Source organism: Juglans microcarpa x Juglans regia, chromosome 6D (genome assembly GCF_004785595.1).
Source record: "Juglans microcarpa x Juglans regia isolate MS1-56 chromosome 6D, Jm3101_v1.0, whole genome shotgun sequence".
Classification (NCBI taxonomy): domain Eukaryota; kingdom Viridiplantae; phylum Streptophyta; class Magnoliopsida; order Fagales; family Juglandaceae; genus Juglans; species Juglans microcarpa x Juglans regia.
Window position 1 is genome coordinate 34,905,797 of NC_054604.1, and position 15,595 is coordinate 34,921,391.

At 41.2% G+C, this 15,595-nt stretch overlaps 2 protein-coding genes across 2 annotated transcripts; one reads left to right on the plus strand and one right to left on the minus strand.

Moving 5' to 3' along the window:
- Positions 1 to 7,149: 7,149 nt before the first annotated feature.
- Positions 7,150 to 10,193, minus strand: LOC121234470 (probable protein phosphatase 2C 39). The gene is made up of 5 exons (XM_041130409.1): positions 9,900 to 10,193; positions 8,659 to 8,907; positions 8,262 to 8,538; positions 7,591 to 7,745; positions 7,150 to 7,391 (listed from the first exon to the last, which is right to left on the minus strand). The coding sequence occupies exons 1-5, from the start codon at positions 9,930 to 9,932 to the stop codon at positions 7,254 to 7,256; spliced, it is 852 nt and encodes a 283-aa protein (XP_040986343.1). The 5' UTR covers positions 9,933 to 10,193; the 3' UTR covers positions 7,150 to 7,253.
- A 2,161-nt stretch (positions 10,194 to 12,354) lies between these two features.
- Positions 12,355 to 13,596, plus strand: LOC121234471. Its single transcript, XM_041130410.1, has one exon. It carries the CDS (start codon positions 12,561 to 12,563, stop codon positions 13,290 to 13,292), a length of 732 nt encoding a protein of 243 aa, XP_040986344.1. The 5' UTR covers positions 12,355 to 12,560; the 3' UTR covers positions 13,293 to 13,596.
- Positions 13,597 to 15,595: the final 1,999 nt, after the last annotated feature.

Consider the following 15,595-nt stretch of genomic DNA (forward strand, 5'->3'; position numbering starts at 1 on the left):
AACTTTCACCGGGGGATGAGTTGCTCTCCTTACAATTTTATGGAGTCCTTTTGGACCCTCCTACTCGAGTGTCCCAAATAGTGGCCCCATCTCCTGAGATTGATATCAAGATGGTTCCCTCACTTGTGTCTAAAGAACGTCTTGCTGGGGGTGAGGATTTTTTTGATCGAGTTTCTATCCCGAAATCTCCCATTGCTTATTCCCCTAAAGTTGAGGTTGTCTCGTTCATGGCCGTTTCTGAAAGGGGTAGAGGTGACAAGGTCGTGCCCAGGACAGAAATAATGAGAGTCGTGTCTTGGGCTGCCGGGGTTCTGGTTTATGCATCTGAAGCTGAGGTCGCGGTGGTGCTAGTTAAGGTCAATACAGTTTCGGCTATTGTTGTAGACGTTGGGGCTTCATTACCTTTCACTGGCACCATCCTGACCTTCGTATCAGCAGAAGCAAGGATCAAGGTCGCGATGGCGTCAATGGGGGCCAACAAGGTCCCATCTGTTTTGGTAGACACTGGGGCCTTATTGTCCTTCACTAACACCATCCCAGCCTTAGCATCGCTAGGAGTTGGTGCCGAGGTGGCGATGAGAGCGGTAAGGTAGACCGAGGTGGCTCTCCTCGGCCCTAGCATTGGTGCATTGGTAGCCATCCAAGCTCTAGTAGCTCCAACAAGCCTAGGGGTATGAGAGGATCCCGAGCATGCTGTAGAAGATGAAGGTGAAGGTAAAGATGTAGAGGTCCATTCTTGGTGGAGTTCGCGAGGGGCGATGGCACTTTGGTCAACAATCCCTCTGAGGGTAGGGATTATTCTGCCCCGAGGCTGGAGGTAGACAGGGTCTGTTCTGAATCTGTCCAAGAGATGGCCGGGAAGCTTAGGGGGTTCTTGTATAGGGTTGACTATTAACTCGTCACATTCCTCTTTAAGTTTTCTTGACATATTTCTCTTTTGATACTGACTTGAAGACTTTCATAGTAGGGTGTCGAGCAATTGACAACCTTCATTATGGATGATCGAGAGGGGCTGGAAGGCAAAAACCGGGCACTCCGATCCTTGGTGCGATTGACCTTGCATCTTGCCAAGGGGGAAGAGAGAGAGAGAGAGAGATGAGTTGGAGGAAGCCCTCGTTAAAGTGCAACTTAGTCGCCGACAGAGGCAAAAAAAGATACTCCAGCTCTGTCATAGAAAGGCCTAACTCAAGTTTGACCTTGCAAGGTCACGGGAGGAGGCCAGTTTCCATTGCCTCAAAGTGGCGCTTAGTAGGGAAGTGAGGGACAATCTTCAAGACTCCCTCAATCACCAGTCAGTGAAATTGGACAGGCTCCGGCCTAAGAACTCAAGGCTGGCTAAACAACACGAATCTAATGCTTGGTTGTATAAATGGTTGTAGGGGACATACGAGGAGCTTTCCAAGTCCTTAAAAAACAACTCGGACTCTCTCAAGGCCAAATCCCAAAGGGTGAAGGAGTTGGAGGCTGAGAATGCCTTGGCCCGTGTTAGGGAATCCAACGAGAAGGGTCGGGCTGATGCGTTGGAGATCAGGTTGGTCAAGGCCGATCGAATGATAGCTGCTCGCGAAGCAACTATTGAGGACCTGCATTCCTGCCTGGATCATGCTGAGGCTACTATCCCTCAGCTGCGCGCCGAGTTGTCACGTGTTTGTTTGGTTCGTGATGACGCCTGGTCTTATGGCTATCTGGAAGGTTTGGAGAGGATGCAGGACCATGTGCTTATTAACCTTCAAAGTGACTTGAGGTCTCTAAAGGTGAAAGAGCTACCTCCGGACCCGGTAGCACTAAAGCGAGGTGCCTCAATAGGAAAGGACTTGATCCCAAGCACCTCTCAGACAACCTTGCTAGCTGAACCCTGATTGCCTTGTGTTATTTTCTCTTGTATCTTTGTGTTTCTCTCTTTCACCATTTGTACTTGTACTTTGTAATAATGTTAATGAATTTGGGAGTATTAGTTTATCTTCCCGTGCTCCTATCTCCTCATCTCCTCTTTTTTTGGGTCGAGGTGTGTAACGGGCGAGAGCAGACGGGTTGAGTTGGTGAGTAGAGGCCATGCCACTTGCCTTTGCTAGGTGGGCAAATTGGGCCTGAATGGACAATCTTGGTTTCTGGAGTTAGTACATTTTACCGGCCTGCCAATATTCCGCAGGTTCTATAGGGGGATAGCTATACGAAAGGATCAATACAAATAACACTTAATCGTAATTGTAATGGTGGAGTTTGCAAACCTGGATAATTTGGATGGGGTGGGATGAGAATTCGAGGCGCTTGCTTAGTTGTCATATCTTCGTTGGGGGAGACGCACCCGAGAGTTGAAGTCGGGGAGTTGAGATACTGGATCCACACTCTTCCAGGGGGAGGTTGGGATGCCTGAGGCTAATTCGCCTATTTGGTTCCCCCGAATAGGTAAGTTGTCGAATAGCTAAGGTGTTGGTCTGCTCTTTACCATGATGGGGTCAGGGTGAGTCGTCCTCCTCGATGAGAGGGAGAAGTCGTTCCAATTTGGACTTCTCCCTTTAGTTCCTCACGGAGAGGTAAGTTGGGCAGTTAGAGACTGGACACGCTCTCGCTCGTTGAGTTTACAGGGAAGATAACTGTCTGGTAGATTGGCGCTAATCCGACTCTTCACCATAGCGGAGGTCAGGATAAGTTGTCGAGTAGCCGAGAGGCTGAACCCGCTCTCCATCGTGGGAGGGGTATAGTAACCTTAAGGCGTAACTCATCCCTTTGTTTCTCGCGAGGAGATAAGTTGTCAGGCAGTTTGAGACTGGACTCGTTCCTGCCTATTGACGCCCACGAAGAAGGTAAGTGTCGAGTAAACAAAGGCTAGACCCGCTCTCCACTAAGGAGGGATACAGCAACCTAAGGGCGTAACCCATCTCTTTGGGTCTCTCGGGGAGGTAAGTTGTTTGACAGCTAAGAAGCTGGGTCCACTCTTCACCGTGATGGGGTTAAGGTAAGTTATCGGGTAGCCAAAAGGTTTGACCCGCAAACCTCCATGAGAAAGGCCGGGTCACCAGGACGGCTAGACCCGCTTGCTGATCCTCATGGGGAGATTAGTTGTCAGGTAGTTTAGGACTGGACCCGTTCTCACCCGTTGATATCAAAAGAAGGTAAGTTGTCGGCGAGAGAGATTACGTTCTTGGAGAAGGGAGTTGAGACATAGCTGGGGAGAATATTTTGGGGCGAGGCACAATTCATTCCTGGAAGCCATACTTATTAATAAAGTTTACATTATTGGCCATGGTAATATTACTTATACGTTTTACACTTTTCAACAATAAAACTTCCACAAATGCTCGGTGTTCCAGGGTTGTAGCAGCTTGTTCCCTTAAGAGTTTTGGAGCCAGTAGGAGCCCGGACGGTTATTGGCAGTAACCACGTAGAGGCCCTCCCACTAGGGACCCAGTTTTCCTTCATCTCGGGTAGTCGTCTCTGTTTGCTTTAGCACCATGTCGCCTATCTTGAACGCTCATGGTCGTACCCGCTTGTTGAAACATCGTTCGACTCTCCTCTTATTGATCATTGTCCTTATTTCTACTTCAAGCCTGACCTCCTCTAGCAAGTCAAGCTACTTTTCTAGTCGCTCGTTGTTGGAGCTTTGCTCGAAGTGTTGCACCCTGTAGGTAGGGATCCCAACCTCGACGGGTGGCATCGCCTCATGTCCGTAGGTGAAAGTGAAGGGGTATCTCACATCGGGGTTCTCACTGTGATCCGATATGCCCATAATACACCGAAGAGTTTTTCTGCCTAGGTGTCTGTCGTTGAGTTTCTTCTTAAGAATCCCCATCAACGTTATATTGGCTGCTTCAACTTGCTCGTTGAACTATGGATGTCCTAGAAACAAGTATCGTAATTTGATTCCCAGGTCTTGGCACCAGTCTCAGTAGTGGTCAGAGTCGAACTGTTTTCTGTTGTTCAATATGATTACGCAGGGGATGTCGAATATACAGACGATCGTCTTCCACAAGAATCGGGTGATATTGCTTGTCGTGATTGTTTCCAATGCTTCAAACTCTACCCACTTAGTGAAGTAGTCTACCGCCGCCATCACAAATTTTACCCACCCTTGCCTAGAGGGAAGGGGAGTACCAGGTCAACTCGCCATTGAGCGAACAACCAAGGTGAGGTCGTCAACTCCTCTGGCGAGCAATGAAGTACTTTGAAGTACTCTTGACATTTCCTACACTTCCAAACATATTCTTTGGCATCTTAGAGGGCAAGAGGCCAGTAGTACCTCGCCCTCATCACTTTGCCTGCCAACACCTTTTCCCCGGAATTGTCACCGTAGATCCCCTTGTGTACCTCTACCAACACGGCTTCTTCGGATGAGACGCACCTTAGGAGAGGCATGTAGTAACCTCTCTAATACAAAACTTCGTTGAGTAGGGTGCAGTGCATTGCTTTGTTCCTGATCTTTCTAGCTTCCCATCTGTTATTTTGTAGCTCATTGGCGTCTATATACTTGATTATGTCCAATGCCCACTCTAGGAGTTCTAGCTTTACCTCTATGACTTCAATTTCTACAGTGAGTACTTCAACAGTCCTGACCACCATTTGTTCTGGCAGAGGAAAATCTTATTGCCCAGATGCTGCTTGTGCCAGCTTGTCCGCCTTTTGCTTCTTGGCCATCGACACTTGTTGGATTTGAAAGTATTTGAAGTGGGCATGCTCACCTATTTGAAGTGGGCATGCTCACCTTCTATCAGTGCTATGTAATTCTTTAATTTTTCGCTCTTCATAGCGAACTTTCCCCGTACTTGGTTGACCATTACTTGAGAATCGGTCCGCACCTCTATCTCTTTGGCGCCCAAAGTTCTGGCGATCGCCAAACCAGATAACGACACTAATACTTTGCCTCGTTGTTGGTGGTTTTAAATGCCAACTTAATAGCGTAATCCCCATATCTATAACAACATGCACCCTCACTCCCCCTCCAACTCGGTAGGACGAGCAGTCAATGTAGTCCTATCAGGGCTTCACTGAAGGTGCATGTTCGACTTCTTCTAGGAAGTCTGTGAATTCTGCAACAAAATCTGCCAACACGTCATTTAACAGCATTTTGAGGTACATATTCGATGTTGAACTTGCTCAACTTCACTGTCCAGTTCGTCAGGCGCCCCAAGGCATCTGGTCTTTGTAAGATCTTCTTCAGGGGATTTCGGTCAAAACCCTCACTGGGTGAGCTTGGAAGTATGGGCGGAGTCGCCGAATGGTTACTACCAAGGTGAAGGTGAGCTGATCCATGCGTGGATATCTGGCCTCTGCTCTTCAGTACACTAGGCTAGTGTAATATACAGGCTTTTGGATCCCCCATTTGTCTCATACTAGGGCCGAGGAAGTCGCATATGGGGAGACTGACAAGTACAAAATTAAGGTCTCCCCATATCTGGGTTAGCTGAGTAGTAGAGGGCTGGTGATGTATCTTTTGAGGGCCTCGAATGCTCGGTCGCACTCGACATCCCATGTTCGTGCATTTCACAACACTTTGAAAAACGGCTAACATTTGTCAATGGACCCTGATACGAATATGTTAAGGGCCGCTACCTGGCCAGCGAGTTTCTGCACTTCATTGACGTTTTGAGGTGGCGCCATGTGGAGTATGACCTCCACTTTCTCTAGGTTATCTTCTATTCCCCACTCCAAAGGCACACTTTGCCAAGTTGAGTTTCATCTGGTATTGTCATAATACTGCAAAGGCTTCACGAAGGTAGACGGGGTGTTGCTTAGGAACTTCACTCTTGAGGGAATTTGCATAGAGGAGAGGGGTGAGGGATCTGGGTTTAAGGGGGTTTGAGTGATCTGGATTTGTGATTGTGTGCCATGCGGTCACATTCTTGACAGCAAAAAATTAAGGGTTATTTTTAGATCTTGAACAGTCTAACCGGTAGGGGTGGGTAGCGGGGGCTTTACCCGTCCACCCCGCCCCCGCATGGGCGGGCAAGCTACCTCGCACTGCCCATGCTGGGGCGGGGGGCGAGCTGACCCCAGCGGGGCCCCTCCCCGCATCCCGCTCTGCACCGTCCCACATAATAAAAAAAAAATTATTTTGTATATTTATATAAATATATATTGTATATAAATATATACAACTTGTTAAAAACTTGAATTCAAGTTAATGGATTGTCTTGGCCTCCTTGGCCAACCTTTATATAGGAGGTTAAGGTAATACAATAGTCATTCTTAAGCAATGTGGGACTTACTGGGCCAAAGAGACCAAAACAATCTAAAATATAACTTTAATGAGTTTATATTTTTTTGAATAAAATTTATATTTATATTATATTATAATTTGGGTTTAAAAAAAATTATAAATCTAGCGAATCACTGGATTGAGGGGGCCCCCGCCCCGGTGGCGGGGGGTGGGGTTGAAACTGCACCCCGCCCCCCCGACCCCCGCATGGTGCGGGGAGGGGGTGCAATACATCCATAGGATAGTGATAGGGTTACTACCCTTTTACTACCCATTTATTACTTATAGTATATTTATTTTTTTATCATTTCCTTTTAAGTATTTTTTAACTTCTTTAATCATTAAGAAAAAATTTAAAATATATATATAATTTTATTAATAGTCACTTCTTTAACCATTAAGTAAAAAAAAATTAAATATAAAAAAAAATAATAAAAAATAATAACCCTATCATTTTTTATCTACCTCAAAAAGCATTGACAACTTTACAGATTCACTGTTTAGCCCATTCTTCACCATGACTGATTTTGCTGATCCCCCCGTATAGCCTTTCCGTCAAGACATTTCTAATGTTTTTTCTTTTCTTTTTATTTACTTTCATTATTCCACTTTTATTTTTTAAGCGCAAACTGCAAACCCCTCCCCTAAAAAAGGACAGTGTTAGCGGATCTGTTAGCGGGTCAGTAACCGCTGATTGTACAGCTAGTCTATTTTTTTTTTCATTTTTTTAACAATTTTTTAATATCTTTAATTTTTAAAAAATAAATAATTTTACTAATAGCTCCTTCATTAACCATTAAGTAAAAAAATTAAAAAATTAAAATAATTGAGCTGTAACATCGACCGGGGCTCCATTAGCATTTTTCCCTAAAAGAACCACAAAAAAGGAAAGATACTATTATTTCCAGAACTGGTAAATTGGGCAGTTCTCTGGCGATTCGCTTACGCATATGAAATTGATCCAAACAAAACAACAATATTATGGCACAAGATGGGAGTGTTTATACATCACTTAAAACATAGATTTTAAACAAACATGAGTGCGGAACAATCCTTAAAATCACCGAAATCTTACGACTATGCATGAAATATCATCCGAGCTCTTCCGATTAAGTGCCTCTTCGGTAAGGAGCTTTGCTGCTGACCGAGCATCCTTTATTTCCCGGATGCAATCTGCTGCTTCTTGGTTCGACATTACCTAGAACAGATTGAACAACAAATTTTAGTCAACTCAAAGTAGAAACCATCATATAAAATAGGGAAGGGAAAAAAAAAAAATCAGGTGAAACGAGTTAATTTGCTTCTGATTTTCACCATTTCTGTGCCTTGCATACCGTGGAACAGTAGTACATGTACAAATATGAGATACCAAGATCACAAATTCAAATAAGACTAACCTTCCATAATCCGTCACTTGCTAGGATGATAAACTCCGTTTGATCATCTATAGGCTCCACCGTGATATGGGGTTCTGAACTCAAGTGTTTCTTTAAGCTTTTGTCACCAAATGCCCTTGCCACTGCCAATTGCCCATCAACTCGTGGAACATCCCCTGAATTCATTAGGGTTCTAATCTTGAGATCGCAATATATGAGAAGAAATTTAAGAAAACATAGTGATGAGTAGAAAACTGCTAGAGACAGTAATATCATTGGAACCGGTAATGATCTAAGTAAGGATAGCTGATGTTGCTAACAGCAAAGATCAGAACAGTGCAGACATTTAACATTGCTCAGAGAGCCACCCAACTTTATAGTCTTCCATAAGTTTTCCATGATAACAAAAGAAAGATCACAGTTAGCTAGATCGCTCACACCCAAGCCAGTGTGTCTAACATGTGAATCCCAACTCCATTTGCCAAATGGGACCCTAGGACATCACAGAAAGTGTGAATCGTTAAATATAATCTTCATTATTCTATAAATTGCACCATGAGAACTTTATTAAAGGTGAAGGGGGAAAATAACTATTTTTAAAATGGTACAAGATACATGGTGATTTTCATGTGGCATATGGATGAATTTCATTTCAGATCAATATTAGTTTGCATTTTCAGAAATCGGGTTACCAGGAAAGTTCGACACAAAACCACCTCTCTCCTCAATGCTCTCCCTTTCCATGCTTGGCTCATGATCAATCGATAGTTGTTTGGCAACGCCATTCTTACAGATAACAGCTCGAGAATCCCCAACGTTAGCTACCACCAACTTCTGGCCATTAATCAATATTGCTGTAACTGCAGTAGAACCACCTTTACCAAAATCAACTGCTTTCTCCAATATTTTGTCATCAGTTATGCGATAAGCTTTCCTGATTGCTTTCTCTGTTTCTGTCCAGAAGTCAGGCTACTTGGAGGAAAGAGAAACAAAAATGAAAGATAATTATATATGTGCTTATATATCATATCAAAATGTTGTACCATTTATGGGGAATAAGAAAGAAACAAGGATTGCAATTGAATCTACCTCCTTTAAAATATTCTCAAACAAATGAGACCTCAGATAATTCGGAACATCATGGCTCAAATGGCCATCAAAGATTGCAAATAGACCAAGCTCATGGTCATCAACTGGCTTAAACTGCGCAACGACATAATCTTCCATGGGATGATGTGATTTTCCCTTTACCAGGTGAAAGCCATGGGTTATGTTCTTTGACATCTTGCTCTTCCCTTTTCCGGAGTCAGGATCTGACGAACCTAACCCTACTTTTTCCTGCAATAAATTATTCACAATGGTTATTCCAAAGGAGAATACTCAACCTCTTCCAAACTCAAAACCAAAGGGTGTTGAAATAAATAACAATATTGTAACCTGTTGATGAACAGCATCTAAATTATAACTTCACATATTAACATATCTCAGCAATAGTGAAAACGCTGAACTGGCAGAAACATCCTCTATTTTTGGGATACGTATGACAATTTTATTAATGGGCAGCAAGGCACGATCTAACAGGGTACATATAATTAACAGATACACCCAGTTAGCAAGAGGCCAAAGATACAAAAAGATTGGTATCGGTTCCCCAAAATACATTTTTCTTTGGTACTTTCAATTACATCATATAAACATTTCCTTTGACAGGATCTGTTTTACTGAACCTCGTGAAATGAAAGAAAGAAACAAGCAAACGGAGAAGATTTAAAACCAGATATCCTTAGTTGGTTTGTTTGCTTAATGCAATTTGATGTCTGATTGAAGTTGAAGAGTGCTGTTATGGTTTGCATATACTTGAATGTGAAATTCTTAAATAAAAAATTATCGACAATTTCGAAAAGTTGGCGTTGGATCGGAATAAAAGAACCCACTCGACGCCATTAATTTGATAGCTTGCCTTCAAGATCCCTAGACTAGCGGATGTAAATAAACTTCAAACTGCTGTACAACTGAATGGAGCCACTCGATCCGATAGAATGATCACAATTCGAAACCCGACTCTCTATTCAACGTTGGATGATTATATTCAACGTTTCCTAGAAGCTACTTTCGTGACAACTCAATTTCCACGAGAAATGGATCGTGGTCAACCCCATAATATATATATATATATATATATATATATATATATATAGATCTATATCATCACACCAATGTTAAGGGGAAATTATAGCAAATTAAGCAGATCGTACAACCAGTAAAAGAAGAAACGTGAAAAATAGATTGAAACCCACGAAAGTAGGTGCAAAGAAATTGAGTAAACGTACCTTCATCTTGAGGAGGATCTCTCTGCCGGTCATGGTTTCTGTTCCCGCAGAGCTGCTTCTTATAAACGTAGATGATAATACACAGAAAGAGCGGAAAAAACAGAGAGAGAGAGAGAGAGAGAGAGAGAGAGGTGGAGAGAGAGTTAAAGTGGAGATCGGGACAGGTGTGATTTGTGTAAGAGATGAGGATTGGAGTCCTTTTGACACGCCCACGGTGTTTCCTTCCTCAGTGCCAATGTCGCGTTCTCTGCAGTCACCGAAACGCGTTCCCCCAAACCCCTTCCCCCCCCCCCCCACTTGTGTCTTGTCTACTATTTATATGATAAAATAAAATAAACTTTTCCCCAATCTCAATCATTATCTTTTTATTATTATTATTATTATTTCTTGACATTATTAATGGATAAACAAGAGATAGGTGGTAAGTAAAGCCGAAGTCAAAATCTTGATAAAGGGTTGGACCTTGATAAAGTAATCCCAAGCCCAGAAAGGCCCAACATGTCAAAACTAAGCTTGTAAAGAAGGCCCACAAATGTAACTTAGTAAGTCGTAACCTTAATTCATGGGCCTTCGTGTGTGTGTAGTAGTATGCGGGCTAAATCGATGTAAATTGTAATGCTTTCTATCACAATATAGGTTACGAGCGTCAAGCTTGGCTTTAAGATATTGGGTGAGCCTCCTGAATGTTATCGGCTATACAAAAAGTCAGTTAGACATTTAAACTTAAAGTATATAATCAGAAATGATAGTTGCAGTAGTAAGTATATAAGTCGTGTAAGTACTTTAAAAAAAGTGAATATATATGAGACCCACATGAAAAAAAAATTAATTTTTTAATAATAAATCTTATTATTTTTCAAAATGACTGCACGGTACTTACATATTCTACGACTGCATGAAGCATTACTCTACTTCAAAATGAGATTTAGTTTGGATTTAGTTTTTATTGAAATTGGATCTGTTGGATGTGGGACATGTCTCATAACAAGACACATGAGACGTGTGTGTGTGTCTAGCATCCACCGAGTCCATTAATCTCAACGATAGATGGACCCAAATTTGCTCCATAAAATGGATTATTGATACATTGTAATTGTGCTTAAGATGAAAGTTTAAGAGCTCGAGTTTAAACTAAAAAATATGATGTTGATCTCTAGTTTTAGTGATGTAATCATTTTTATTCACACGTGTAGTGTATATCTAAATAGAGTTTGGAGGGAGAGAGAGAGAGAGAGAGAGTATTTTCGTTATAAATGATTAAAATAAAATAGGATTTAAATAAGTTGGTATTTTAATTATGGAACCAGCCAAGTTGCGTAATTGGGGTGTCACACGAGGGAAGAATGAGATTACGAAATGAATGAAATGCTTAATTGGTTGGGGAAGGAAAAGAGGACAAAATCTGGGAGATAGGTGGCCCCAGAGAGCTCAACTGGGCCCGCCCATGGGTCCTATACCAAAACCCAAATGGAGACCAAACAAACGACTTTTCTTACGGCTGCTCTGTCTCCTATTGTGCACTTATCAAAAGCTTCTCATCGTATTAAATAAAAATTAGTCATTACAGAGCCTTTGCTTCCACAACATGACCAAGAAAGCTATACCTGGCTGCTCCCACCATTGCTTTATTTTGTGAAAGCCAAACGGCTCAATATTGCTATTAATTACTTGAGTTGCTTCGCCCCCAGCCTCTCTCTCTCTCATCTCTCTCTCTCTCTCTATATATATATATATATGTGTGTATGAACGAGTATTTGGATTAAAAAGCTTTTATTTGCTTTTATATGGATGAGTATTTTTTGGAGGCTGTGCCCTTCAATAAAACAAAAGCAAGTGGACAAAAATAAAAGATGGGTCCTTTAAGCAAGGAATAGGAGAAATGGCGCTAGTCTATAACACTTACTATTTATTTATTTATTTATTATTATTATTATTATTATTATTTAAGAGAGGGTTCCAAACTCTAGACTCCATTTTAGAGGCGGGTGTTATGTCAATCAAGCCATAAGTCTTTAGCCACACTTGCACATTCTTAAAACAAGATTTTTGTTACTTATATCATGTCAACACATAAACATACCACTTATTATGAAATCCATAAAATTAAAATAAATTAAAACGTATACCTTTTTATGCTAGCTGATATGACAGCCTTTTATATAAACAGACTCATAAAAATAAAGATAAATCAATGCGAATTTCTAGTACATGCATTATGGCATTCATTATATTCACCAACTCAAATATACCAAGGCTCTCAGCGGGACCAAAAAAAAACAAAAACAAAAATTAAAGAACTTGGCCATATTGGAACTGTTTGGATAGACTAATGGTGGCCCATTTCTACAACGTGGGGTTTAAGTTTGACCGGGAAAGATGTACCTCGATCGGCTGCATCATTGAGCAACCACTTGTTTACAACATCCCACACACTAAGCCTATAATTACAACACCATCATCATCCGGTCATGTGTTAAAATTGAGGTCGAGTTGGCAAATATGACTTGATGATTTGCACCACCAGGTTCATCAAACTTTCCAAACCAAGTGTCCAGATCACCCCACGTACCCCCCTACAAAAAAGCAAGCAGTCCCAACACTATCACCTTTTACTTCATTTGAGCCTCAGATGATGCCTCATCTATAAAACCATGCTCACCCATGCAGATCAAACCCTCAAAGTACTCCATGGAGAATCGCCGGAAAAGAAGTATCTCCGGTGAAAGGTTCTCGTTTCCGAGCACTCCTGGGGCTGAAGACCAAGACTCCGACTTCGAGTTTGGTTCTGTTACACCGGACTCGCCCTCTACCGATCCCTTCAAAAACTCTCCTGCTGACTATTTGTTCTTCAATGGCCGGCTCTTACCACACGCTTTTCCTATTCAATCAGCAGCCAATATCATCATCGACAGCTCTCGTGCAACGAGCCGAACAAGCAGCATTAGCAGCAAGGACTCGCTGAGGTCGTCGAGAAGTAATAGCACGAATAGCAGCAGCAGTAGTCCAAGGACAAGCGCGAGTGATAATTCTGAGCGAAGATTGTTGTATCAGAACAAAGTTGCATCCAAAGCAAGTACTTTGGTTAGAGATCATAATGGATACCAAGCTGGCAATAAAGCTCTTTCATCTCAAGTATATGGCCGGTCTTCTCAAAGGTGGCAATATATTACAGTGCCTGTACCCATTTTGACTCGCGAGCCTTCGCGTAGAAAGAAAATGGAGATGGTGGGGAAGAAATTAAGACCAAAGAAACAAGCCGAGGAGAGGAAAGGAGCAAGCTTGTGGCTTTTCGCGAGATTCTTCTGGTGGATCGTCTCGGCCTGCAAACAATGCCATGCCATGGAACCGTCGAGGAAAGATCATGTATTACAAGGAAATATGGAGTTAGAATAACTTATCCATTTCAAGCTTGTCTTGTAATTAGTTTGGTTTTTAGTATCATGTCGCTAGGCATAGTGATTTGGTTTGCTTGGTTTTGAAACTGATGTGAGAAACAAAAGTACTTCCGAGATCCGAGAGGAGATTGGACGTCATTAATTGGCGTGTTAATGATTTTTGTTTTAGTTTTTTACATCATTATTAAAATCACTAAGTACCCAAGAGCACCTGTAAAGGGTTGTAAACTAACGTGATTGCTGTAACTGCGGTTGCTTTGGAGGAAGATGATTGTGGTATGTCGGGTTTTTCTTTTACAAAAGCAGAAGTGCGCAATTGTTTTATCCTTTTTGTCTACCTCATTCTCTTTCTTTCCTCTAGATCTATTTGAACTTAGCACATGTATAAGCAAAGTATCAGCTTTTGAACTTTAATTCTAACCAATTAACAAGGAAGCTAGCCAGAACTTTTCCTCATTGTGTTTACAGATAGAGCATGCATGCATGGTTAATTATAAGTGTTAATTGCAAAATGCACTTCATAATACTACGTACCGAGTAAAAGCTAAGCCACATAAAAGGGAACGTAATTCTTTCGACAAGTAACAGTCTATATAGTTTTATAAATCTGTGCATACGGTTGCTCATGTTTTGAAACCAAGATTTTTTAGACAATTCTTTGTATTTTGGTAATAAAGAGTTGTAGCATAAACAAAACCTCTTTCTTCTTTTTCACCCCCTTCAAATGAAACCAGTGGGCCTGGTTTCAATTATGCCGATGACCATGGCTGGCATGCATGCAAACCTCAAGTACATGTGGGGAATTACCTGATAATAAAAACTTTTTAGAGCCCAGCTTCCAATATTTCAATATCCCCTATGCCGGAATATCATGTGGATATTTAGTTGTTTCCACTGAATCATGCACTACATATATGCATGTGTGCGTGTGTGTGTGTGTTTGATGATCATGACTGGGAATGATCAATCATTTAGTGAGGAATTGGAAAAGCCTAGGCCCGATCAATATGATTGCTCGAATGATTCTTTGGAAGTTGGAACTGTGAATGTGCACTTTGGGCAGCTCACAGCGATAGATCAGCGAGTTTTCAGAATGCCATGCAAGCCGGCATGCCGTAGCCAATGGAATATATACCAAAAGTACTACCTGACGATCAACAGTTATATTGATCAAAGAGTTTCAACCTTCAACCTTTCCTCTGCTGATGTAAAACATTTGACATTAAACAGAATAGTTGAATAAAATATAGTTAGAATATTATTTTTTAATATTATTATTATTTAAAAATTTAAAAAATTTGAATTGTTTATTATATTTTATATAAAAATTTAAAAAAAAATATAATGATGACGTTTCTAAAACCTGATATATGTTACCGATAATTTAAAAATTGCAGACAACCTTGGGAATGAGAGAATATTTCCAGTGATGGAGAACCCAAAAATAAATTTATGTGCTTTTGTGCAATGTGATCGTGCAAATACGAGTGCGAGATGTGAGTTTGAACTATTTTGTGTCAGAATATAAATTGAACAAATTAATACATGTCTTTGAAATAAGTGACCATTTAACAATTTGAAATTGGAATAGTGGACTAAATCCATAAACCCACTGGTAGCTACAGCAGGATTTCAATCTCGAATTGACTTAATTAGCCAAAGTTTACAATATTTTTGAATCCAAATCATCATGTAGATGCCTTTTATATATGGAAGTTTGAAGTAATTGCCATCGAACTGTGAAGTCATGCATGGTGTATTTTTTATGAAAAAATCTATTCATCATCTCAATTCTCATCATCTTCTAATCATATCATGATGTGGCATTCGATGATAGGTTTAAAAGTAAAATGTAATAAATAATTTACAATCACTTAATACCACATAATAAGATAATGAAAAGATGATGAAAGTTGAGATGGTGAGTAGCATTACTCATCTGATATTGGCACCCTTTCTGTGCGTGGACGCTACTAACACATGATACGGATCAAGAAAAGGACTCAAGGAGGGGAATGATACGGATCAAGAAAAGGACTCTTAAGTGGGGGAATGCTCTTCAGACGTGGGATTCCATATCCACTTGAAGAAAGCGTTTCAGCATATGCATGCACGGCAAGCATGTTTACCCAAGGCTACTAGATGCTACATCCACAGGCAAGCGGGGCAAGTTTAATCCAATCCTGGCAGGGGCAGGTCGTATTCCTGGGATTTAATCGCTGATCATGGAATGGAGTTACTCAAGAAATGTGAATACGGAAACGATGTTCTTGACCGACTATACGTGGCCCTTGATTTGAA

What these genes read in the sequence shown, in the direction of transcription:
- LOC121234470 (XM_041130409.1), bottom strand. Translation starts at nt 9,932, where the DNA reads ATGACCGGCAGAGAGATCCTCCTCAAGATGAAG. An exon ending in AGATCCTCCTCAAGATGAAG is followed by an intron (nt 8,908 to 9,899) that starts GTACGTTTACTC and finishes AATTTATTGCAG; the next exon opens with GAAAAAGTAGGGTTAGGTTC. An exon ending in CAAGTGACGGATTATGGAAG is followed by an intron (nt 7,392 to 7,590) that starts GTTAGTCTTATT and finishes AATCTGTTCTAG; the next exon opens with GTAATGTCGAACCAAGAAGC.
- LOC121234471 (XM_041130410.1), top strand. Translation starts at nt 12,561, where the DNA reads ATGCAGATCAAACCCTCAAAGTACTCCATGGAGAATCGCCGGAAAAGA.